The sequence below is a fragment of the Hipposideros armiger genome, unplaced genomic scaffold, assembly GCF_001890085.2.
Source record: "Hipposideros armiger isolate ML-2016 unplaced genomic scaffold, ASM189008v1 scaffold_51, whole genome shotgun sequence".
NCBI lineage: Eukaryota > Metazoa > Chordata > Mammalia > Chiroptera > Hipposideridae > Hipposideros > Hipposideros armiger.
In genome coordinates, this window is record NW_017731401.1 from 4882188 (window position 1) to 4909322 (window position 27135).

Below are 27135 nucleotides of genomic sequence, written 5' to 3' on the forward strand. Positions count from 1 at the left end.
TAGAAGAGAATACATTTAAGGGAAAACTTTAAAATATCTTCACTTGCTAGATGTTGAAAATTTATTCATTTTTTAAAAGCAAATTAGAGTTTGCCAGTCTGTTTTTATAACATTTCTAATTTACCAAGTTAGTGTTTAATGGAAAATCATTTTGAATCAGCTGTCAAGGAAACTATTTTTCAAAATAAATGTGTGTGACTCTGACACCGGCCCCCATCATCTTTGGGTTAGGCCATTGTGAGACCTGAGTGCAAATGGCACTATGTTTGTGAGTTCAGTTCCTATCTGACTGAGTTGGAAATAGACTATTCCCATGCCAGCAACCAGCCACCTCACAGAGGTATAATATTGACCTGAGGTGGGGTGGGAGGGCAGAAGGTGAGAAGATAGTGTGACTGCATCCAAGCCAACTTGGAGTGGTGCCAAAAGGAAGACTAGCACCATCTTCAATTCAATGTGTACGTATAAATTATTGTTAATAAGAAATTAAGCATATTGTCTTATTTGCTTGCTAAGGGAAGCAATGTTTGTTTGTCAAGAGGGAGAAAATACAACCCAAGTGTAAGATTTTATTCCTCTATTTTCAACAATTTCTTCTCTCCTCCTCCAAAATTTTTGTGCTGTTACCAGAGCTAATTTAAAGATTGAAATCACTAATTTCTAGTTCAATGGAAGGAAATTTAATGACAATGCAGTAGAATTGGCACAATTGAAAGGATCATAGAGAACCTTAAACCCAAAAATCTTACTTAATAAAAAAATTAAGTCAGAATATGCTTCTGGAAAGAGGAAATTAAAACAGGAACGCTTCCATCTCTATGCAAACAAAGTTACATTTCATCACATATTTGAAGATCAGTTAGCTATTTCATTATCATTTCTCAATGTTGAATGCCAAATTATTGTGAAAATTGAGGAAGGATTTTTGTAACTTGACCAAAATGGGAAGAACAATTGTTTATAATGTGCAAAGGGGAAGTGAGATCCAGCCAAGGTTCTGATTGCATTTATCCAGGGAGCTTAAAAATAATAGAAATAATAGAGTGTTCAGAAAGTACTCACAAAGAAATCAAAAGCCATCCAGAATTATTTGATCAGTTGTTTGCACACCACACATATTAATTCTTAAAATAGTCTCTAATTGTTCAATGGCATTGCTCGGTATTAGACCAAACTCTTAGAGAAAACTCACACTTCTAAAATAAATATATTTTAAAAAGGGGGTTGCACAGCTATATCAGGAACTAAAACAGACAAATGGTCGACAAAGAAGTTATACCATGTCAAAAGGTGAGAATTGGGTCTCAATAGAATTTCTTCCCTTTTCACTTCACTCTTTACAAGCTAATGTGTTATACTGAAAATACCCTGGAATGGACCTGAATCCGAATCCCAACTCTGCCACTTACAAGCTATATTACTTTGGGCGAGTAACTTTTCTTCTCTGGAATTCGTATTTGTCATCCGTCAGTGGAAATAATACCTACCTATAAGACCCCTGTGAGAATCATGGGTAATGTTTATTAAGCGGCTAGCACTTTGTAAGCACTTGATAAACAAAAGCTGGTATGGTTTACCTTTCCTTTTCCCTTTATCTCGGGGTAATCACCAAACTCGATGAGTCAAATTTCCTAAATATCTCTTGAGCTCTTGTGGTTCTCTCCATACCCCACCATCATCTGTCATCTGGATTACCTGTCAGCTCTCTAGCAGCAGTCCCTGAATCTAATTTAGAATGATTTTTAAAAAAAGTGTTTGATCGTGTTACTCTCCAGTTTGACATGTATGAATAGTTTCCCATTGTGTGGGGGATCAAGTCCTAAATCGCAGTCTTTGGGATTTAGTTCATCCCTCCAACCTCTTTTCTCTTTGCCAGTTTTCACCACACATCCAGCCCATTTCAGTGTCTGCACTGCAGGCTGAGAAAACAGCAGGAGCAAAGGCAGAGAAGAAACTGAGTGTGGCAAATGCCAGTTACAACCTCTGTACCTGGCGGGCATGTACAGGCAGATTTCACGAGGCTGGTGCTATTTTATTTATCAGGCTTAATGATCCAGTGAAAGGTTTCAAACACTGTAACTTGTAGCTCTTGCTAGAGACTCAGTAGCACAGTATTGGCAGCACAAAAGAAGTAATTCCTCTGATGTATGTTAAATCAGATTATTTCCTTTCAGTATGAACCAGTGACCTGACTCAAAACATAACGAGAGCAAGACCATAGAGTGAATTAAGTGCAAAAGTTAGACAATTGCTGGAGTTTGGATTGCTGGAGATTGCAAGAGGCCCAGGGAAGAAATTATTTTGCTATCTTGCAAACAGCAGGAGTTTAAATTACAGGGATATTGAGAGGAAAAAGAACAGAAATTGATCACTAATCCTTAAGGGGAAAAATACACTGGTCTGAATGAGGCAAACCCAAATTATTTACCACTTGCCAGTGTCCTGTGCACCTCTCAGGGGCCAACAAAATGCCGTCTTTGGATTGGGGTCAAGCCCTGCTCCTGAGACAGGCAATGTTCCCACCACAGAAAGTCACTCTGACCCGTTGGGGGAGCAGCTGCAAGCAGTGCTGGTTCTGTTTCACAAGGCTGTTACACAGCTCCAGGAAGGGCAGCAGTTCCATTAATTGGGTAAGGAAATTGCTTCATCCTAACATTTCAGCATCTGGGTTCCTCTGGAGGGCTGGAGGTCTTGTCCCCTCTCTACCGTTTACCCCCACCCTCCCGTCTCCCCCACCCCTGCGTATTCTCCTAGGAGCCACAGCAGAGCTGAGACTAGGCCCTTTGTACCCCTGAGCCAAACTCCAGCATCAGTGCAGCAGCCCTGACCACAGTCTCCCAAAATCCTTAGCGGCTTCAAGGAAATGTCCCTACTTCACTGGCAAGTGATTATTGATGCCCTTTGACAAAATCTATGTCAATGCCTCCTTCTATTGATACAAACAATTTTGATTTACCAGTGTCAGTTACTTTCTGAGGCTATGTTTCTTCATACAGTTTTCCATGTCCCTCATATACTAACACAAAGAGATTTTAATGATTTAATACTAATAGAGAAAACAAGATTGCAGGGACGACCACAAAAATCATGATGGTGTACATTATAGCGAAACAAGACTATGAAGACAGGGAGGTCTGTCCCAATCGTCTGAGTCACGGAAAACCGAAACACCTGGGCTTCCCTTCAGGGCTAATGGTGATCTGAATCATGGAACCAGAGTCATTTTCAGGTAAATAGTTTAATCTCTAGGGCTCCCAGGATCCCTCCTACTTCCCACTCTCCAGTCACATTCTAATCAGAGCAGACAAGTCTAGATTAAATAGTGTAGTAGACATAAATTTGCTGTACCCTAAATGGGTGCAAGAAACTTTGCTTTATTTTTCTAAATCAAACAAAACTTGTCTCTAAACCCCACCTCCCTGAGTGGTAAGGCAATGAGTCTTTTTTTAACTTCTTTAGCTGATCCCCCACCCAGGAGCTTTCAAGCATCTCAAGAAACTATAAACTCGAGAAACTAGAAAACTTGAAAAAGATCTTTGAGCTTCAGTCCATCATGGTCATGACTGAGATGTTCATACAGGAGTTAGGGCCCAAGCTGGCGTGGTTCGTTCACAGTCAGGAAGCTCCTTTTTTGAGCTTCACTGAGTCCCAAGGCAGGGCAATTAGGGTTCGGTTTTCCCAGCAGCTACATGCCATCCAAGAGGCCCCTCGCTATTGCTCTGGGCCCCACATGGGAGTGAGATGCAGGGCCCCGACACCCTTCGGACCTGGAAGTTCAAAGGTCTGTCATCTTAGAGCTGGCCAAATTTGCTTCCTCAATACTCATGGCCCCAGTGAATCTCCTCCCCAGTTTATCCTGCCCTTTAGTCTCCCAAACAGAAACCTGCATAGGATGCAGTGTCCCAGGAGCTGGACAACTTGTGTTTTATTCCAAGTACTATAAATGCTCTTCTTGTAGGAGTAGTGTTTGGTCTTTTTAAAAAATTAATTATGTAATAAAAATGATTCCACCAAAACAGCATTGTACTGAGATAGTCTCTCAGGTTACTTTTTATGTGGATTATATACCATTTTAATGCAGCTCATTATAATCAGTGAAAATATTTAACTCCTTTCCATTAAAATTTGAGGGATCACTGCTCTGGGTACAGGTGAGCTGCATAGGAGAAAGATGATTATAAAGTTAAATGACAGAATGTTTCAACAAATATTAATGAGTTCATGCATACAGAGGAATGTTGAAGACTTCAAAATAATCACCTTTTTTTAGTGATTCTGCATAGTCCTCTGTGTGTATGTAATTATTTATTATTTTGCTAATTGCAAAAGTCATATAGGCCAAAAGAAGAAAACTTAGAAAATGCCAAAAAATACAAAGTAAATAAAAATTCTGAAAAGTGTTTATAAATGACCACTGTAAACATTTTGGAGTATGTCTTTTAGTTCTTTTTCTTATATAATTTATTTTTTTAACTTTCTTTTTATCACAAAATACATATGTATATATTTTTTAAATCAAATAAAATGTTATAAATGTAATGATGAAAAATCTTTCTCATCTAATGCCTAACATTAGAGGTAATCCCCTTTTAACTTCAGTAGCTATTTATTCTTGTTTTCACTGCCATATATCTCAAGAGCATGTTTATTCTACTATTTCTTGATTTTCAATCCCAGACATTTTCTAAGATTTAGCTCTCTCTCAACTTCCCCTGCCATTGTTATTCCTCTTTATAAGCAAGCACAAATCTTCAGATGAGTATATGATAGGATAATTTGGTTGTGTTTCCATTCTTAAGTTTTTTGTTTTTCTTGGTTTTAATAATTGCCTTGTTTTTTGTTTACTTAGCTTTCCATGTACTTACTCATGTATTAATTACCCAGAGTCTCAGAGTTGTCCAGCCCCCTTCAGTAGGTTCAGGCATTCCAGACCATCTCTAAGTTTGATTTTCCTCATGGAGACCACACTCCTGGGGCCCTTCACCCGCTTGCTGCAATCTGGTTTGGCTTCCCTTTAACCTGTGGCACGGCTGTCAGTGTTGGACAACACTGCTCCCTCATCGTGGGGATTTCCTTCACTTCTGTCTGTGTTAGGGCCCTGTTTCCTTTCTTATTTGTTCTTTTAAAAAATGGAACATGTCCTTCAAAGGCTTCTTCATAAGGGGTACAGAGAGGTAAAGTATTTTTAGTCTTTGCATATCTGAGAATGTCTTTTTTTCCCCTTCATCCTCTCAAACTTAACTGTTTTACTTGATATAGGATTCTAGGATGAATATCATTGTCCTTAAATTTTTTCTTTATCCCTGGTGTTTGAAATTTCGTGATGATGTGCACTGGTATGAATTTTACTCCATACCAATTGTGCCAGGAACTTAGTCCTTTTGATCTGGAAACCTGTGTCCTTAAGTTTTGTGAGTTTGTTTTATATTTCCTTTTCCTCTGTAATTCCTTTTAAGAATTCCTATTAATTGGATGTTGATCTCTTCATCCTCTTAATTTTCTCATCTTTTCCTCCTATTTTTCATCTCTGTCTTTTTAATTCTATATCTGGGGATATTCCTCAATTTATCTCTTAAGTTTTCTATGAAATGTTTTATTCATCTCAGGGGCTCTGTTTTTATTCTCTGATTATTTCTTTATTGTAGCATCATTGCTTGTTCCACAGATGTGATATTTTCTCTTACTTCTTTGAGATGTTCATTATAGTTTACATTTTATTTTGTTTTGCCTCTTACCTCTGAGTTCCTCTTCTCTAAGTGTTTATTTTGAGCTGTTGCTCACATTCGTGGCTTTCATCAAGTATCTGGCAATCTTTGCTGATTGTATGTATTTGAGGTTTAAGCACTGAGAAGCTGAGTGGAAAAATCTGTGAGCATGAGTGGACCTCACCACCAGGAATTGGACAACATTGGCCATTTCACTGTGGGACTCAACTATTAGTATATGTAGGTCTTTTCTACTGCTTCAGACATGTATCTAAGAAAGGAATCTTACCAGCCTGCGTGGGAGGTAATTTGGGCAGCCAGAAATTAAGGAGATCAGTAGGGGCAGGTTGGGAGTTTAGGGGACTAGCTTACTGCTTCAGACTTTTACTTAATCTCCTTGTTTTCTTTATGGCATTGTACTCCTTGCCCTTAGCTCTGCCTTGAGTCCCAAGTCCAGAGCTTCTCTGACTCATTCTCCCAAAGAGAATCCTTCCATTCTTCTTCTGGGATTGGGAAGGAATAGTGATCTGGTTTCCTGGCCTGGGGGAGAAGATATGGGATTTTTCACAACTTTATGTACAGACTTCCAGCCAGTCTTCCTATTTATAGTCCTGCTATGCAGTCCTGCCCTCAGAGCTACTAGTCTCTTCCAGATTCTAGGGCAAGAACCAGCTTGCTTCTTGCTGATTTTCCCTTTTGTAGGCACTTAGGTGTCAGCTCCCTTCCTTAAGCTAAGTTACCACTCACCCCACTGCCTGCATATCTTACAATATTTCGACATTTCTCATCTATTGTTATCTCATCTTCTTTTTCTTTCCCCTTACTGGTTTATACCCTTTAAAACTTGTTTTGTTAATATTTTATTGGGATTTGGGAAGGGAACAAAGATAAGCGTATGTGTCTACCCCACCACTCTGAACAGAGGTCCTATAGCATATTCTTTAGAATATCTTAAACCCTGGGAAATCTTTTTCTTTTAAAGGTGATGTTAGTTTGGGGAAATAGTCAAAAGTCTGAGTCAAAAGTCATTGGTCAATTTCCCTTTTCTAGGCCTGAAGCCCCCAACACACCACGTTGATGATCTTTTCTCTATTATAGGAAACAAATAGGAAGAATAAATTGTGACTATTGTCCATTATAGCCCAACAAAATAATCTGGGATGGATAAATACCTTTCCCAAAAAGATAAAATGCATATATTGCATCAAATAAAGCATATAGTACAAAATTTCTGGGGGAAAAAAAAACCTTGCCCGCAAATCATGCATGCTTCCTATTTTATTTTTAAATAGTTTACTCATGAAACCTACCTCAAATGATATAATGGGATTATAATTGGATGTTATCACTGTGAGTAATTTCTGCTCCAGGGGAAATAGCTAAGGGGATCAAAACACCTCTTCCCTTTAAAGCGGTCATGCAATATCATGCTACCAGTTTTGTTCTGGATGACAAACAAATACTTCCTTATTCCACTAAACAAAACATAAATCCGTAACTGTTAAGATGTATGAAAAGATAAATGAATCTCATCAGTGGAAGGCTGAAACTAGCATGCATAATTGGATGTGCTTTAGCAATGACTTCGGGAGAATATAAAGAGAACCAAAGATTACTTCTTCTAACTGGTTTCTCTCTCTTTGAGTCCTGAAAATCTGTCTCCCTATTTATTATTAAAGAATTACAATTAGGCCTAGCCTGGAAAAGGGAATTAGCCTTCATTTTTTAATAAATCATAAGAATCAAGTAGTCATTTGGAGTCAAGCTAGTAAATAATCTTAGAAGCCAGCAGAAAGAGACTGCAATTGAAGAAAAATAAGGGTAACTACAAAATGATGACATTTTGTGTGGCTCAGACCCTGTCTTCATAAACAGATGAAAAGGCACAATTTCTTTTGAATCCTGCCTGCTAGGGTTTTAAAATGTGCACAGCCTCCTGAGAAACCATTTTTAAAGGTAGCACACAGTTGAAAATATGTATTTGGATAGCGTAGGGAAAGAAAAGATCTTTTTTTTTTTTAAGATTTTTTTTTTTATTGGGGAATTGGGGGGATGGGAACAGCGGTGGGGAATTGGAGGAAGGGGAACAGACAAGTTGCTGTTGTTTTGTTCTTCAGTCTAGCTGTGGAGGACGTTGCTTCACTGGCCCAAGTTGGCACCATCATTGCGCTCTTCTCTGGCGAGGCAGATCAGTCGCCGGCTTCTGGACGGCCGCTCACTGCGGCTGCTGGCCGCTCACGCTGGCTGCTGGCCACACAGGGTAGCCCATGGCAATCCACTGCCACAGGAACTGCAGCCCACGCCGTTGCCGGCGACTCATGGCAGCCCAGCTCCAGGTTGAGCTGTTGTTCAGCATCTTAGCTGTGGAGGGCAGTGTCACTGGCCCTCATATGTGGGATCCGAACCGGGGTCCTCTGGCATCCCAAGCGAGTTCTTAACCATCGCGCCACTCGGCCGGCCAAGAAAAGATCTTTTGATGGATGATATCAGTGGTGGGGCGGGCAGTGGATGGGGGGAGGAGGGTTGTCACTTTGTGAGGGGTGAAAAGGATAACTACTGCATTGATTTGTACATCTGAAAATAATAATAATAATAATAATAATAATAATAATAGATCTTTTATTTTTTTAAACATTCCAGTAATTATTAAACAAAAAGTCATTAAAAAGTTATAAACTGTGGTGTCAGGTGGGTACTGGAACTATCAGGGGGATCACTTCGTAAGTTACATAAATGTCTAACCACTATAACTGTACACCTGAAACTAACAAAATATTGAATGTCACCTGTAAATGAAAATTTTTTTAATGTAAAGTTATAAACAATTGCATTAGTTCATGTAGCCTCATTTAATTAATTCTTGTTCTGCTTGATTTGGGGGTTAGCAGGTTCAAACATTTTCACAGAAGAATCAGAGTAAAATAAAAACTATCTGTGGCTAACAAAAGACAAAATGGTGTGGTTGAAGATCTGATAAAGTTCATTTAAATGCAATTGACAGAAAAATTTGGTGATTTCTGTGATGTACAGTATTTTAAGATGATGTCTGGAATTATGACCGATAACATTATACCAGGACATGTCAGATTCCTAGAAATTTTATGCAATTTCTGGAACACACATTAATAACATAGACCCATACAAACATAGCCCAAGGAACTGTTAAATAATACTTTCATTCGACAGTGTTTTCCCATGTAATTTAACATGTCAAATAAACCTGATTAGTTTAACATTTCTCTATTTATAACGACAGAGAACAAATCTTTGAGACTTTCCAGAGGCCATTTTGGAAACCTCAAGTCAGTTTAAGGTAAAAAAAGACTTTATTTAGAATTTGATTTGGGAAAGTTGTAAAAAAATGGCAAAAGTTTTGAACACTGATTAAATGGGATCACAGGTTACTATGAAACATACTTAGTTACCTATTTAACCAAAGTGACAATAAAAGATTGGAATATAGAAAGTAACACACTTGAGGGAAAAACCTTATCTCTTTGAATATTGAGAAGACTCAGTTCTCTTAAGTAATCTCAGACCTGATAAAGAACACGAAGCACAGGTAATTATCCTGATAAGACACAGAATCCTTGTTTCCCAGGCAAGTTACTTAACAGGCAAAAAAAAAAAAAAGTATAATAATCCAAGAAACCTTTGTACTTTTAACAGAGAAACTTAAATTCTAGTTTTGCATAGGCACACTACTGCTTTTAAAGCTTATTTTAAAAACTCTTATAATAAATTAATTCAATTTTCACCAGCTTGACCATACAAGATAAGAATCTCTCTCTTTTTCTCTACCTCCATCCCTATTTCTCTCTTTTTTCCTAATTTTCTATACCTATTTAGGTTTTTGTATTTTATTATCTTTTTTCCTAGTCTAAAATAAACTTTAAATAACCTCTAAATTAGGACAACATTACTCTCCTTTTTCCTTAACAAAAATACATCTCACACTTCATACCTTTCATGACTGAAAACACACTTTCCTAGTATACTTGGCATACAGTTTTTCCCTTTATCCTTATTATTTCTAGTAATATCCTTTACATACGAGGTCAGACAATTAAGTTCACAAACTCATTCTAGAAAAAGTGCTACATACCTCATTGATGAATATCACTATGGTCACCCTCGAAGTACTCCCTGATGCCAGCACCTAGTCCACCCTTCAAAGCAATTTTGGAATTCTTTTTTCTGGAATTGTTGCCGGAGAGTGGGCCCTTCTCAGGGTGATGTCCAGGTTCTTGGCATCTCGAACAAAGAATTGAATGAGATACTGAGGTAAAGTAGTGAAAAAGCAGTTTATTAGAAGAGATAGTACACTGCAAAGAATTAGGAATGGGCCAACCACCTCAAGGCCCAAGGTGGCATTATTAGGAGAAAAAGTACACTCCCAAGAGTTTGCAGTGAGCCAAGCAAAGGAAAAAGCTCAAAAAGCACTGACTGGCAAGGACTTGGAGTTTTTATCCCTTTTCTCTAGAATGGGCTGTTCTTCTCTGGGCGTGGGACCACTTGATTGACACCTGTGATTGACAAGGGTCTTCTTAGACTGTGTAGGTGTGAGTGACTGGTCTAATTCAGTTGGGTATTTTGTACCCATTTTTTTCCCTGCAGGGGTAGATGATTACAATGAAAAAGGGAAGTTTTGGGTGGACTGGGGAGGTCTTTTGGGTGGTCACAATTGTGGAATGCGTTGGACGTGCAGGAATGCAGAGACTCAATGCCTGCCTCTAACTGCCTGCCTTGTTTTCCCCTTGAGAGATGTGATCCCATTAAAATCTCTATGGGAAGTTGAAGGACAGGAGGTCTTTCTTCTGTATCTGCTTCCTGCTAGGCAGGGGCGTAGAGGTGTGCCTGCTTATTGGGGGATTCACAGAACTCTCACTCTAGCTGATCTCAGATGAGAGGAAGGGGTCTCGAGATCCACTTGGAAGACTGTGCTCGCTTCTTTGGTTCCAACCTTGCTGGGGTATCATCTATATCCCCAAGGCCCCTGAATGAGGAAAAATAGATTTGAATTAATAAATCCATTAGCTCTCATGGAGCCTGTGGCTATTCAACTGGTCACTTAGGTGGCAGTCAATTGTCCAGGAGCTGGGCCAGAATGGGTTTGGAAAGAATCATTAGGCTTATTGGCCTCGGGAAATGATAAAACCTATTTAATCTCTGGGACGGAATTATCCAAGAGTTAGGTCCAGAATGGCTTGGGGAATATTGGGAAGTCACAGGCGTTTAAGTAGTTCTCTGAAGCAAGGGTAGGAGATTTCTATGATTCAGATTAAAAACAATCTATTGTTTATGATTAAGAAACTGATTTGCAAAACAATCAAGAAGCAGCGGGATAGGAGACTTCTATGATTCAGGCTAGGAGGAACAATCTTTAGTCTAGGATTTAGAAACTGGTTAGAAGAGTAATCAAAGCCAGGGAATAAGGAACTAAGAAATTAGGGATTAAAAGACTTAACATTTCTATAGGAAAGAAAACTTAAAAGTTTTTCAATGGTGGGGGGAGGGGGATGGCTGCTACTCCCTTGGCCCATAACAGAATGGTCAACAGAGCTGTTGGTGTATTACCCTTGATGTCCTGAATGTCATCAAAATGCCTTCCTTTCAATATTTCCTGTATCTTCTGGTAAAGAAAGAAGTCATTGGGGGCCAGATCAGGTGAGTAGGGAGGATGTTCCAATACACAAATATTTGTTTACTGGCTAAAAATTCCCTCACAGACAGTGCCATGTGAGCTGGTGCATTGTTGTGATGCAAGAGCCATGAATTGTTGGCAAAAAGTTCAGGTTGTCTAACTTTTTCATATGGCCTTTTCAGCACTTCCAAATAGTAAACCTGGTTAACTGTTTATCCAGTTGATACAAATTCATAATAAATAATCCCTCTAATATCAAAAAAGGTTAGCAACATCATTGCAACAAGTTCACAAACTTAATTGTCAAACCTTCATATATGGGTTAGAATTCTTAACTTTTAGTAACCTTAATTTCCAATGTAAGCTAAGAAGTAAGCAATTGTGAACTTCTGCTACATACTAACATTGTATACTAGATTACAAATTTATGAATATATAATTTCTAGAGACATATACCTTTTCATAGTATAACCTTTTTTTTTTAAGATTTTATTGGGGAATTGGGGGAGGGGAACAGACAAATTGCTGTCCTTTTGTTCTTCAGTCTAGTTGTGGAGGACGTTGCTTCACTGGCCCATGTTGGCATTAACATTGCGCTCTTCCTGGGTGAGGCAGATCAGTCGCCAGCCTCTGGACGGCCGCTCATGGCAGCTCTTGGCAGCTCACACCAGCTGCCGGCCACTCACGCTGGCTGCCAGCCACACACGGTAGCTATGGCAGCCCACTGCAGCCCCACTGCAGCCTATGCCATGGCCAGTGACTCACGGCAGCCCAGCTCCAGGTCGAGCTGTTGTTCACCATCTTAGCTGTAGAGGGCAGTGTCACTGGCCCTCATGTAGGATCCGAACCGGGGCCCTGCTGCACAGAGCTGGCGTCCCAAGCCAGCTCTTAACCAATGCGCCACTCGGCCAGCTCCATAGTATAATCTTTAATGTGGCAAAAAGAACATGTTATTAACAGATACAAATATCTTTAGTTTCTCTTTAATAGAAAACCAAAAATAGATAAACTTAAGCATGGTCAGCAATTAATTTTTCAGTATTTTCTCCTATTTGGAAATGATCTAGGTATTCAATGAATGATTGTCATTTAAGGTTAAAGTTACAAAAATATTTTGGAAATTTTTTTTTTTTTTTTTTTTTTAGCTGAGCCATCCTGCCACCAGTTGGCAACTCAGCGGCAGCTCAGCTCGGGCCATGAATCAACCCAGGGACCCTGTTGCTCAGAGCTCAAACTCTTGAGCAAGCTCTTAACCAACTGAGCCACTTGGCCGGTCCTTGGAAACTATTTTTAAGCAGGTATATTTTATTAACCATAATAATTGTTGCAGAGCTCATTTATAAACTTTTATCCCACTTACATCCATTAAATTCACATTCTTAACAATTGTGCTTGAATTGCCATGAAAATTTCATGAGACATTAAAAATTAACCATCATTTTAAGTGATTTTTCTTTTTTCTTTTTAAAAAGGTTTTTATTGGGGAATAGGGGAAGGGGAACAGTGTTGGGGATTCGGGGAAGGGGAACAGACAAGTTGCTGTCCTTTTTGCTTTTCAGTCTAGCTGTTGAGGACGTCGCTTCACTGGCCCATGTTGGCATCATCATTGCACTCTTCCTGGGTGAGGCAGTCGCTCGCCGGCCATTGGACGGTCTCTCACGGTGGCTCATGGCAGCTCACGAAAGCTCATGCCAGCTGCCTGCCAGCCCCACTGCAGCCTATGCCGTGGCCGGTGACTCACAGCATCCCAGCTCCAGGTCGAGCTGTTGTTCACCATCTTAGCTGTAGAGGGCGCAGCATCACTGGCCCTCACGTGGGATCCAAACTGGGGCCTTGCTGCACAGAGCTGGCATCCCAAGCCAAGTCTTAACCAACATGCCACTCGGCCGGCCCTTAAGTGATTTTTTTTGTTGACACACCAGACAAGTTGCAAAAATTACAGAAACAAAGAACTTAAAGAGTTAAACATATAACTTTTTTTCTGCCATGTTGACATATAGTAAGCAAATCATTTTTAGTGTACATTTTGTTCTTAGGTTGAATTTACAATTTTTATAATCTCAAACATCTAGTAGAGATAACATAAGCTTATTTGACTAGCCTAAATTTATATAAGTGATTGTCCATATTTTCTTTAAGCCAATTAAGTAGAGCTCTTGTATAAGTTAGTTTTTAGAAATACCATCTGGAGGGAGAAAAATATCACATATACATAATGTACATACCAGTACATAGACATGCATAAAAATACAGACAGATGCAAACAGAGTCCTTATAGCTTTCATTTTAAAAGTTAGCCACAATAATACAAAACTCACTAGCTTATAAAATGATAGTTGGAGCTAGAGGTGTTTCTGGCAGATGGCACAAGCTAAGGTACCCACTCAGATGACTAAAGCTTTTTACCAATGTTCGTGGAGAAGACTTTGAAAATTTTTGTCTTTAATAGATAATCTTATGGAGGCTATGTACTAAATTTTGGTCAAGGGAGCTTATGAAAAAAGTAGCTGTTTGTTTTTTAAAAATCTTTTTTCTTCCCCCGCCACCCTCAGTCTCAGGGGTTGCTTTAGCCAACAATTATCTCCTTGGATGCTTACATTTCAAAGAGGTGGTAAGATTACTATTTCCAAGGAGCTGAAAAGGGAAGTAGGTTTTATCTAAGAAGGAACTCATGGGAATATTTGCCTGTTATCAGAAATCTAGGGTAATAAATATTTAAGTTTTTCTTTTCTTTAAGGGTATGTGTCCAATGAATTTTTTTTTTTCCTAGTGGAGGCCCAAAATATAGTAAGTCCTGGATCTTGTGGAATCTGCTTATAGAGTAAGGGACAATAAATCAAGCCTTTCTGTGCATTTTGGGGGGCCTTTGTCAAAGCTATTTCCTAACTATCAGTATTTACATAAGTTTTACACCTGCTTCATTATCATTTGTAGTTTTTTTACATTTATTTTAAGCCTTATCTTCACCTACTAATCTTGTTAAGGAAGTGTTGTTTTGTTTTTTCCCAATAGCCAAGGCATTCTTCTGTATCTTTTCCCCCTTCCTTCCTTTCTTCTTTCCTTCTTTAATCTGATCTTCCCATAGATACCAATAGGACATTTGTTTAGAATAAGAGCTCTCTTAATAATATTTTTAGATGTGATTTTTAGCTGTCCAGATCTTCAAAGGTATTCCTATTTCCATTGTGACTCCAAGCCAATAAGCCTTTTTTATGGCTTAACCATGGACACAAGAGCTGTCCCCAAAGAACATGCAAAAGATGCAGCCTTCTCAAGATGGGGAGCCACTCCTAAGAGAACCTAAGAAAGCAGACCTTCATTGTCACAGGTAAGGAAACTTCTATGTCCCACAAAGTAAAACACCTTAAGTCACAAATCCATTAATCTGGTTACCAGTAAGGTGATTTTGGGATAGGGATTTTTCCAGCACAAACAAGGCAATGAAGGTACAGATGACAAAGGCCCTTTATATACTGGGACTCCTTATTAAGACAAACTCCTCTGAAAGCTGGCACAGTTGGACAAGCAGGATGCTGCTTGTCACTACATGTCTTAGACTCCTAGCCAGCTGGCTAGCTGCCTTGACACATGCCTGACAACCCGCATTACCCACCCTCCTCAAGTGGCAGAAACCAGAGAGAATATTCTTGCTGGTTACAAAGCCAAGTTTTTTTGTTTGTTTGTTTTAAAGATTTCATTGGGGAATTGGGGAAGGGAACAGTGTTGGGGAATTGGGGAAGGGGAACGTTGTTTTTTTCCAGGACCCATCAGCTCCAAATCAAGTTGTTGTCCTTCAATCTTAGTTGCTGGGGGTGGGGGTAGGAGGCTGGCCCAGCCCACCATCCCATGTGGGAGTCAAACCGGCAACCCTGTTGTTAAGAGCACGTGCTCTCACCAGCTGAGCCATCCGGCCACCTGTTAGCAGCTCAGCAGTAGCTCAGCTCGGGCGCAGCTCCCTGGCCCATGTGGGAATTGAACCGGTGATGCTGTTGCTCAGAGCTCGTGTTCTAATCAACTGAGCCACTCAGCCCACAAAGCCAAGATTTTGGTACATAAAATAAGCCAAATGAAAATTCTCATCTTATGATTTTCATCTGTATGATAAATGACACAAAAGACAGAGACAAAGGGAAACATGACTTTCTGAGAGGCACAGAATCAATAACCTGTGGGTACCCCAAATCTAATTTACAAGAGTCGTGATTCAAGATCCATTTTTAAAAATGTTTTTCTCCTGCCATTATGAATTTGGAAAGGACACGGAGAAATTTTTATCCTCCTCTCTTGACTGGGTACTGCAGTCAGATGGGGAGACAGGTAAGAATTCTTACCTCCTGCTGACCTGTTGTCAGTTATCCCATATCTCACCTGCAGTCTCTAGGGAGAGTGAAGGGTTCTAGCCTTTTACTGTCCCATGCTTATTGCCAGAAACTGTACAGGAGGAAAAAAATATTTTCTCTTGTACTCTTTTAAGTTTTCAGCGAGGGCGCTATAAGAAAAGACAGATTAACAAGAGAAGCACAAACACATTTATTTACATGCACATCTCCTATATACTTGTGAGAAATGCAGGGAGGAGTAACTCGAAGAGGTGGCTAAAATTTGGGCTTACCTAGCATCTTAACCAAGAAAAATACGTTTTTAGAGGAATGACAAGACAGAAGAAAAGAGTCCCAGGAGTCCAAGGGCAGCGAGCTGTGGGAAGCTAAATGTGTGGGGGACTAAAGGAAGGTAACAGCTAGTCAGTAAAACTTTTTATGTAGAGTCCTCTGGTGCCGGCTCAGGGCTGATAAGTATCTAGGATTGGAGGTGATTAACTTCTGCACGAATTTATGTTCTGCTTCCAGAGAGCTTTTCATGGTTCTGCTTCTCCCCAATTGCCTTCAGCTCAAAATTACCCTTATGGCAAAGGGACAGATTTTCGGGTAGCATATTCTGCTACTCTTCTTGAAGGTTTGATTATAAAGTGCTATATACCTATTAAAATGACAGACAATGTGTCATGTTATTTCATGGAAAGTGTAAATAAAATAATTTTAAGTGAAAAAAGTGAAGACAACATAGTGAGTACACACAAAACAAGTGAATGAAAATGAATGTTAATCAAAGCTCAGAGCTCATTTTCTGTTGTGTAAAATGTTCATTTGATTTTTGCTGTTGTGTATAGTTGCTAAATTTCATAATAATACAGGAGAACGTTCCTGTTTGGACACAGTGCTAATCTCAGTTCTTCCTGAGGCAGATCTTTTAAACAATGTAATTTCATCATTTTCCTATAAGTTGAGTCTTGGGACATCAGCATCTCTTTTCATACATAAAAAGACCTTTTGTAGTCAGTGAGCCAAAAAACAGTTCCTGTGTCCACATATCTCCAAGGGTGGAGCCTTTAAACCACATGGAGAAGAAGGAAGTTGAAAGCCGTTAAATACTGGAGCCACCCAACCCTGGTCAGCCGAGTGGTCTGGCTACTCATTCAACATGAAGTCTCTCCTTATTCTGGGGCTTCTCCTCCTTGCTGCCACCGTCCAGGGCAAGGTCTTTGAAAGGTGTGAGCTTGCCAGAGCTCTGAAAAGAATGGGAATGGACGGCTTCAAGGGAATCAGCCTGCCAAACTGTAAGTTAACTCTTTTTCATGCTTCCAAACAGTCGGCCAGGGGTGGAACAGATACTGATAGAGGATGAATAATAATAAGAAAGGGGCTCTGAGTGAATGGACTTATTTATTTATTCATTCATTGATTGACTTGAGGGTTTATATACTTAAAATGGTTAAGCACGTCAACTTGTTCCTTTAGAATCAGATATACCAGATGAAAGAATGGGGGCATGGTACCACAAATTCTATGCCATGCTAAATACACCAGGACCCATTGTACTCTTTCTAGCGCTGCTGAATGTGCCAGTTGCCGCAGACTCAGTGGCACATGCAGGCTGACTAATACATTTGAGCGCCTGGGATGTCTGTGTCAAATCTTTGGTGCTTGACTCCAGCCATTTCCCATTTGGAACTTGGGTTCTGCGAGCCTAGAGCAATGCAGTATTTTTCTCTTTTTAAATTTCCCTGCATGGTGTGGGGTTTCTAATAGAGGTTTTTTGTTTTGTTTTGTTTTTTTTAACTATGTTGAAATCTCAATACAGGGACAGTAGGAACCTATGTCTTCCTCAATCACTGTTTATGTAAAGATCCCTGAAATGCAGCATGAAATGACATTTTATTGTTCTTACTCACTTTAGTTCATTAGCTGTTTTCATTTTCTTCCACACAATCCAAGATGTGCCCTGTGTAAAAGTTACTTTATTTTTAGTCCCTATTTCTCAGTGTAATCACCATTTTCCAGATTAAATTCAAACCTTTCCCCTAAATAACTATTTTTGAATGAACTAGTGAATGGTTGGATGGATACATGAATGGATGGATATATTAGTCTTTCCTCTTCTATAGCTCTTGTTTCCAGATTCTAATTTGATACACAAATTCACTTTTAGGTCTCATAAGAAAATGTCTTTCTCCAAGAAAATCCTTATTTTTCCTAATAAAAAGCCTTTTCCCATCAGCGTATGTATCTACTATTAATTAAAAAATCCACTCAAAACCTGTGTTTTTTTCTGTTCTAGGCTGAATCTTGCCTGAGGGATAGGAGCAAGGGAGGGATATTAGCAATGAAAGAAACAGCTATTTTAATATTTTAAATATTAAAAAGTATGTTACCTTGCTTCATTAGTATTACAAATGATTTGCTAACCAAACAATTCTCTTAAGGACCCTTTAACATGAAAGTGTTAAAATATTTTACAAGTAAAATATATCTTTATACTTACAAAGTGAGTCATAGTATCACAGAATTGGCTAAATAGAACTGATTATGGAATGCAGTATAAGTCATGTGATGTTGCTATTTGTTATTAAAAATATGTTCTTTTCAGGGGTGTGTTTGGCCCAATGGGAAAGTAGCTATAACACACAAGCTACAAACTACAATCCTGGAAGCAAAAGCACTGATTATGGGATATTTCAGATCAATAGCCGCTACTGGTGTAACGATGGCAAAACCCCAAAAGCAGTTAACGCCTGCCATATATCCTGCAACGGTAAGACAAAATAACTTTGAGTGATGACACAGGGCCCATCTGGTTATACTTACAAGAATTCAATACAAATGAAAAAGTCTTGAGGGGTTCATCAGGGACCTAGAAAAACTCTATTCAACTTCTAGAAACTCTTTATTATCTTCCTGGTAATTTCCTAAGTAAGAAATTAAGGAGCTGGTATCACAAAAGTTTGCTGTTTTCTAATATACAAAAGTTCTGGAATGACCTATTAATTTATTGTAAGTGGCTTTGTCAGGAACAATGTCACTCCCCACACTTATTCAAGGTTTAGGGATAATTTGGTCATGTGGTCCTTTTTAAAAATTATTTTTACTTTTTATTATGAAATATCCTAAATATACAGAAAATTAGAGACAGTATAATAAACAGCCTATCACACCCTTTAACAGTTGTTAACATTTTGTCATATTTGTTTATTTTATGTATATATGTGTATGTATATTTTTTGCTGAGTGATTTAATAGTGAATTAGAAACATTATGGCTTTTCATTTCTATTTAGTTTGCATCTCCAAAAAATACAGTTCCTATATAATCACTGTCATATCTAACAAGTTAATTAATGGATTTGTTTAATTGGGGTGAAACAAATGTTCTATTAAACTCACATAAAAATAGAAATAACCTGTGGAAACTTTAGTGCATTAAATATTGGTGAAGTATTGTAAAAAAGATATTGTTAGATTTTTAAATGTTAAAATCCCTAATAGAGAAGATTAGTCTTGGAATATTCTTTTATATCCAGTTAATTTATTTTAAAATATTTTGTATTATTTAATAACCTGTGGTCATTGAATAAAAATTCTTACTACCAAGAGATTTATGATCACTGGTAACTTTTGGTAAACATTATTCTAGAATATATTATCAATCATGTATATGAATGTAAAGCTAGATCATGCACATATGTACCCACATATAAACATATAAGCAATGTGTGTTTTGACAAAAATGAACTTGTCCTATATATACTGCTTTGCAATTTGCTCTTTAATCACACAAAATTATTTCTATGTCAACAAATACCAATCTTCATTATTTTAAAAAGATGAATTGAATTCCATTGTATAAATAGTCTAGAGCTTACTGATTCAACTCTTACTGTTAAGCACTTAGGCTGTTTCCATTTTCTTCTTTCATTAATTGCAATGAAATGCCTTATGCATACATCTTTGAGTGCATTTTTATTATTTCTTTAGGGGAAATTTCTAGTAGTAGAATTGCTCATTCAAAAATGGCTAGGCTGGTTCCTCCTCCTCCTCCTCTGCCTCTTCCTTCTACTTCTCCTCTTCTTCTTTCTTCTTTTTTTTTTCTTTTGTAGTGCCTAGTACAAAGAGAACCTTCTATCACATTAGTTAATAATTCCAGAACTTCCAATGACTTTCGTAAATGAGAAAAATAATGCTTTACTTAATGCCAAATGGGATGGAATTAAAAAAAAAATTTCCTCCACCATTCATAGATGCACAGACTCATGGAAATATAGTGATTTTAGTATCCTTTTCTCAGTCTGAGAGAATAAAACTGGCTAAACCTAATCTTAAAATGAAATTTCTGTGAAAGTTGTTTTCATTCCTCACCACCTCTTTTTCAGTTTTGCTGCAAGATGACATCACTCAAGCCGTAGCATGCGCAAAGAGGGTTGTCAGTGATCCACAAGGCATCAGAGCATGGTATGTTCTAAGCATTAAAGGGAAAAGTTATTTTACCCTACTGTTTATGAGAGAAGGGAGAATAGATTCTCAAACACCAAAGTATGCTACTGAGAACTAAAAGTTGCAGCTTTAGACTTATGCTAAACAATGCATCACTTAGAAACAATCTAACTGATTCAGAGTCTTTCTGTTTTACTCCTCAATTAATTTTAGGGGATTTCTAGAGTTTTTAAGATTCTCCACACTCCACCAGTTTCTTGTCATATCTTGAAGTTATTTTTGGAATGAAGCAAATGTAGAATGAACTTTAAAGTTGCTGCTGGGGATACATGTGATTCAACATTTATGTTCAGCATTCTATGAGTTAGCAAGGGCTTTGGGTTCGAGAAGTGAAGTATTTGGTGTACATATCTCCATTTAATAATAGCAACACCTGCATCTATCAATAGCCTGTACTTCATGTATTGATAAAATATGTTGTTCTCCCAAAGGATTTGAAGTATGTATATTACAATGACAATATGCTTTAATCTTATCACCATTTCATTCACTGTTTCCTACAGGGTGGCATGGAAAAATCATTGTCAAAACCGGGACCTCACTCAGTATACTCGAGGCTGCGGAGTGTAACTGGAATTTTCCTTCTTCAGCTCATTTTGTCTCCTTTTCATCGTAAGAGAATAGTAGCTGAGTAGAAGTTCACATGACCATTCTTTCAAATGATAATGTTTTTACAGAAGCAGGGGCAAAACATGGTCTTTCTTCTAAGATGCTAAATGTTTTCTAATGTGTTTATTATTTGATATTAAGCCTACAACTGTTTTCAGTTTGCTAACAGAACTAACGCTGGTAAAAACTTATCTAAAAATCTTGATTTTCAAATATATCTCCAGCACATTCAGTTCTTAAAGAAATAACCCAGACTTCATATTGAATGATACAAGTACTCCTCAGTATTTGATAAATATGTACCATAAGACTATCTTAAAACACATTGATCTTAGGCAAAATCCCCTCTGTGTGTGCATCTGATGTTTTTATCTGTTTGGTCACTCCCAAAAACAGTAAAAGACAAACACTCTTTGTTGGGCAATATACATTTTACAAAGGAGCAGAATACCAAATGGAGGCAGCCTGAATTCAGAATTTTGTTTTTATGAAAACATGTTTTAAATGTTTTATTCGAAATGTTGCTTTTCTATGGCTTTAAAAATAAACTCACGATTTATATAGCAATCTATTTTAGCCCTTTAAATAACTCTTTTATGCATCTTGCTGATCATGAAGGAATATAAAGAAGGATAAGATGAACTGTTGCTGTGTCTTAATTTTATTAACTTAGATTCATACTTTATGGCTAAATCTGGAGGCAGATGAGTATGCAAGTATTGAAATAATGTTAATTAGCCACTGATGTGAAATTACCTTGTTGTAAAAAATTAACATTACCATTAAAGGCTTTGCAACTCATACCTTGTCTTTCTTTGTTTAGACCCACCTAGTATCTCTGAAGAAAAAAAATGTACGGGGGTGCCAAAAAAATGTATACACATGACTTGTATTCATCTTTTGTTATTGGTATAGATTATTACAATTTTAATACAGTTTTTTCCCTTTTAATTTATTTTTATTTTTTATAGGGTTTTTTTTGCTTTAAAAAAAATTTTTTTATTATTAGTTTCAAGTGTTAGTTGCAATAGTTATGCTTTTCACCCCTCATAAAGTGACAACCCCCCTCCCCCAATCCACAACCCCCCACCTCCGATAAGTTTTTTCCTTTCTTCAAATGTGTATGCATTTTTTGGCACCCTCTGTATATTTGAAAATAATGATTTGGCATTGTTAATATTTCCTTACATCCTCACCTGTACCCAAACACCTGGATATTCCTGGGGGGAAAAAAATCCACAAGCATGCTGACAGTTCTCACTTTAAATTCAACCACAGATCTTAAATGGGCCCTCAAGTCTGCCTGGCCATCTTAGTCACTTCTCTGCAATGCTTCTGTGTTGGTGTCCCCACTCTCCAAAATGACTATTACCATTTTACTTCTCTTCCTCTCTCTTCAAAGCCCCAGCATGCATGCCCAACCACTTACCTTCTACCCCTCTCCACTCTCAGATGACCTGGCCTCATATTACACTGAGAGAATAGAAGCAACCTCATACAATATTGTCTGCTCCTTGTCACGTTAACAGTGGCCACACCTTCCCCTAGGCCCATTCTTCCTTCCTTCCCTGCTATTACTGGAAGGGCTACTGCTCCTGCCAATGGCTGTGTCTTCATACGCAAGCTCAATTGCATCCCTGTCATTACTCCAAGTTAGGCAGAGCGTTTCCCGAATCCTGAGTTTCTCCCTCTTTGCTAAATCACCCCTGTCATTGTACAAACTGCCTTGGTAACTTCCCATCTCACGAAGAGCTCTCCATTGACCCAACATAACCCTCCAACTTCTACATCATTCTCTGCTCCCTTTTACAGCAACACTTTTGGGATTAGGTATCTATACTCACCAATGCCATATCCTCACCTCCCATTCTCTTTTCAATCCTTAATCTGGCTGCTATCCATCCCCCCTCTGCTAAAACTGCTCCTCCATGACTTGGGGCCAATTCCAGCGATCACCTGTTCTCTGCTCTTATTTGATCTCTCAGCAGCATTTGACAAAAGAACCACTTCCTTCTGTTAGAAAAAATTTTCTTCTTTAGCTTCTCATTTATGTACTGCCTCACTGATTGCTTTTTTTTAGTCCTTGGCTTGCTCTTTCTCTGCTATTTAATTTTTAACCGTGGGAGTGCCCCAGGGCTCAAGCCTATAATCATTTGATAAACTACATATTATACTTAATTTTTCATTTGTCTCTTCTTGCTGAAATGTAACTTCCAGAAGGAGACTTTCCCCCACTTTTTAAAGACAGTTGAAGTAACCTCAATCTTTCTTCAAATCTGCAAGTACAGTAAAGGGTCCTTTTATTTTTTCTGAATAGTTTGACAGTAGACTGTCAACATGGTGTCCAGTGGCCCTGAATCATTCAGTGTGTAATTCCTAAATAATCTCAAAACATCATCCAAATCAGGAAGCTAACATCAATACATTCCTAATACCTAATCATCACCTTTCATCCAATTTCATCAATTCACCCCATAAGTTCCTCATAATAAAAAGATCTCATTCAGAAACATGTTATATTTAGTTGTCATTTTTTTTTTGAGTTTCCTTCACTCTGGATCATTTCTTCAGTTTTTTTCCTTCACTTTTATGACTTTAACACTTTTGAAGACCACACACTGGCTATGTTGTAAAATGTCCAAAGGTTTTTCTGATGCTCTTGATTAGATTAGGTTATACGTCTTCAGCAGGAATACCGCCAAGGTGAAGCTGTGTTCTTCTCACTGCACCCTCTTAGGTGGCATGCAGGTCTGAAATATGCTGCTACTTATGATGTTCACTCTGATTGCTTAGACTAAGGTCATATCTGCAGTTACCTCCACTGTAAAGCATTTGGGAGTGGGCTGAGGTACTTTGAGGCTGTTCCTCATCAAATTTTCCATTTATAGATTTATTTATTTATTATATCAGTACAGACCCATGCCTTCCTATTTTATTCAAATTATAATGAATTATAATCCATGACTGTCATTTATTTTGATCTTCACATTGTCCCTCATTCGGCCAGTAGAGCCCTTGCAAGTTAGCTTCTGAGTCATTTTGACATATCCCCATCATTCTTACAGCACTTTCTTGTTTTCTGGCACAAGATGTTCTAACACCTTGTTCTGTTTCTGCTCCAGCCCTGGAATTAGCCATTTCTCCAAAGATCACTGATTTCCCAGTGGCTAATGGTATTTAAAAAACAAGATCTGGACACTAGAGTGTCACTGTTCACAGATCCCCATCAATGGACAGAGCTAGAGGATATATGTATGTTTATCTCTATATCTATCTATTTATATCGAATTCACATTAATACCTCCAATTCCAATCCCACACCACAGGATTCATTAAAGTTTTCTCCTTTTTCATTTACAGTTAACTCCTTTCTCTGACAGTGAGAAACCTGGTTCCCATTGTCCTTAGTATCCTTAAAATGTATTCTTAGTATAGGAATGTATTTCATTAATTTGCCTGTATGTAACCAATCTCCCAACACTGCCACACCGTGGAATAGATGATCTCCACTCAGGCTCTAATACCCATCGTTGGGCTTCCCCTTCCCCCACATCTGGGGCACCTTCTTTACTATGTTACATCTTTAACATGCCATGCGGGGCCTCTGTCCTAATAGGAAGGAGGGCAGAAATTTTTTACTCTTGTTTTTGCTCATATTCCAAATACCTAAAACAGTGCCTGCAACGTGATACATACTCAGAAAATATCAGTTAACTTAAATCTTTTTCTGTTTATTTTAGTATATTTCCCCATGTTGAGCATTCTAATATTTTTCTTACTCATCAAAGCCCACATAATTCCAGTACAACAGCTGCTGGGATTCCAAAGGTCAAGTCTCAAGTCTATGTGAATGTAGTGCACAGACCAGCCACGAGAGGGCAGCAGAGGGACCCAATATAGGCACAGCCCAAGGCTTCAAAATTCTGGGACCACTCTAGCATGAATAAATCCAGAAAGGTTATAGGTTTATTCGTATCAGGATATCCAGAGGTATACGAAGAATGGGTCAAGGTAGGTTAGGCCGACTTGAAGAGTGACAGCTCACATACACAGATGGGATATATCCAAGAGGTAGGTACCAGGATAGCCCAGCAACACAGGATGACGGACAAAACAACCATAAAGTACCAAAGTTGGCTGAAGAGGGAAAGCAATGTTTGTTGAAGGTTTTGCTTAGTGTTTTTGATTAAATATTATTTCTTACCCATATCTGTTATTTTAGTAGAACCAAGTTCCCCAAATTTTTATTCTTATTGTGGGAACAGAATAAAAATCGAAATCAACATTTGATCATTTAAAACAGAAACTCAATTCCTATGTTGCTTAGTTTCACTCCAGGATATTATTTGAAATGTAGAGTGATACTCCAGATGATAACTGAGCTCTTCACGTGGCACTAATTATAACAAAGCCCCAAGAGCACATTTCTTGCACTATTTAGCAGATTCATTTTAAAAATATTTTCTTAGAAGCTGCTAAAAGGAATTACTAAAAATTATAATCAAGAGTGACTAATATCACTCATAGACATATTTTTCAATTAAATGCATGACTATTATGCACATTGTATTTTAAAATAATTTGAAATTTTAACAAGGTTATAAATTTTCAATATTTACAGAGTAAATAGTTCTACAAGGTTTGTTATGAAAGATGTACCTCCCCATTTCTCCCCTTCACATGCAACCACTTTCTACTCCTTTAGCTTAATATTAATGATTTTATATTTACTTTCATGCTTTTAGGTATTATGCTTATATTGCTTCTTCTTGGTTTTTCCATTTTATGATATTGACTTCCCACTATGGAAGTTAAGGATTAAGCTCTATTTCCTCCTTTCCCATTGCCAACACATGGCACCCTTCCCCAAAGCCCATTCTTCCAATGTAATTATTTCCAATGTATATTATTTTTTCTTAAGTCAATACTTAGTATTTACATAGGCATAAATAAAATTACTTTCTTCTCTTATACAAGATTTTATTTGCCCTACAGCTAATAATGGCATGATTCTTAAATTTGCTTAGTTTTCTGTGTATGTGTTATTAGTTCAACACCCAAACTCTAGGTTTAATATTTAAATCTCCTCTCAAGGCTTCAGGTGCAGCTAGAATTTTGTCAATTTCATCTTTCTAAAGCAGTAATTCCCAAAGATTTCTGGCCAATTCTAATTGGGACTGGTTGCTGTCTATACCTAACACACATAGCTATCATCCTGGGCTCTTTCTTTCAGCATCATCTTTGGATTCTCTTCTTTTCTCTTCATATTTGATATTTATTGTGTGTCCTGCATTTCATAATTTCCTCCTTCTTGGTTTATTCCCTCATTTTAGTGGATCACATATCTAAATTCTTCCTGCAAAGGAGTACATGAGAGGGACTTTTTTTTTTTTTTTGAGACTTAGCATATCTGAAATTTCTTCTATTCAAACACTTGGTTGATAGTTCACTGGGTATGGAATACTAAGTTGAAATTAATTTCCCTTCATAATTTTGAAGGTGGTCCATTGCAATAGGACCACCTAGGAAATCAAATTGAGGGAACTCCATTGCTCCCTATATTCCAATGTTGCTACTGAGCAATCTGAAGCCATTCTGATGTTGGTTTCTTTATAACCTGGAAGTATATGGGATCTTCTCTTTACCTGCAATGTTCTCAAAGCTCACAGTGAGGTACTTTGATGTGAATCTGTCTTCAACTTTGTTCTGGGTACTTGGTAGGATCTTTCAGTTTGGAAACTTATATCTTGAGTACTAGAAAACTTTCTTGAATCATTTATTATTTCCTTCCTTCCGTTTTTTTGTTCTCTCTGGAATCACTAGACTGGTCCTCTGATGTAGTTATGGACTGAATTGTGACCCTGCAAAACTCATTTGTTGAAGCCCTAATTCCCAATATAACTATATTTGAAGTCAGGGCCTTCAAAGAGATAATTTAGAGTAAATGAGGTCATAAGGGTGGGATCCTAATCCAACAGGACTGGTGTCCTTATAAAAAGAAGAGACACCAGGGATACCTGCATACAGAGAAAAGGCCATGTGAGAATGCAGCAAGAAGATGACCATCTGCAAGCCAAGGAGAGAGGCCTCATAAGAAACCAAACCTGACAACACCTTGATCTCGGATTTCTAGCCTCCATAACTGTGAAAAAATACATTTCTGTTGTTTAAGCCACCCAGGCTATGGTATTTTGTTATGGCAGACCTAGCAAACTAATACAGATGTTCTTATATTTTCTTTTCTTTTCTTTTTTTTTAAGATTTTATTGGGGAATCGGGGGAAGGGGAACAGACAAGTTGCTGTTGTTTTGTTCTTCAGTCTAGTTGTGGAGGATGTTGCTTCACTGGCCCAA

At 38.0% G+C, this 27135-nt stretch overlaps 1 protein-coding gene across 1 annotated transcript; it reads left to right on the top strand.

Moving 5' to 3' along the window:
• Positions 1 to 16787: 16787 nt before the first annotated feature.
• Positions 16788 to 21583, top strand: LYZ (lysozyme). The gene is made up of 4 exons (XM_019640503.1): positions 16788 to 16963; positions 18274 to 18438; positions 20053 to 20131; positions 20677 to 21583. The coding sequence occupies exons 1-4, from the start codon at positions 16828 to 16830 to the stop codon at positions 20741 to 20743; spliced, it is 447 nt and encodes a 148-aa protein (XP_019496048.1). The 5' UTR covers positions 16788 to 16827; the 3' UTR covers positions 20744 to 21583.
• The last annotated feature ends 5552 nt before the right edge of the window (positions 21584 to 27135 follow it).

Excerpts from the sequence above, each read along its gene's own strand:
- LYZ (XM_019640503.1), top strand. The coding sequence starts at position 16,828 with ATGAAGTCTCTCCTTATTCTGGGGCTTCTCCTCCTTGCTGCCACCGTC. Across the intron at positions 16,964-18,273 it reads GGGAATCAGCCTGCCAAACT|GGGTGTGTTTGGCCCAATGG; the intron begins GTAAGTTAACTC and ends TGTTCTTTTCAG. Across the intron at positions 18,439-20,052 it reads CTGCCATATATCCTGCAACG|TTTTGCTGCAAGATGACATC; the intron begins GTAAGACAAAAT and ends CCTCTTTTTCAG.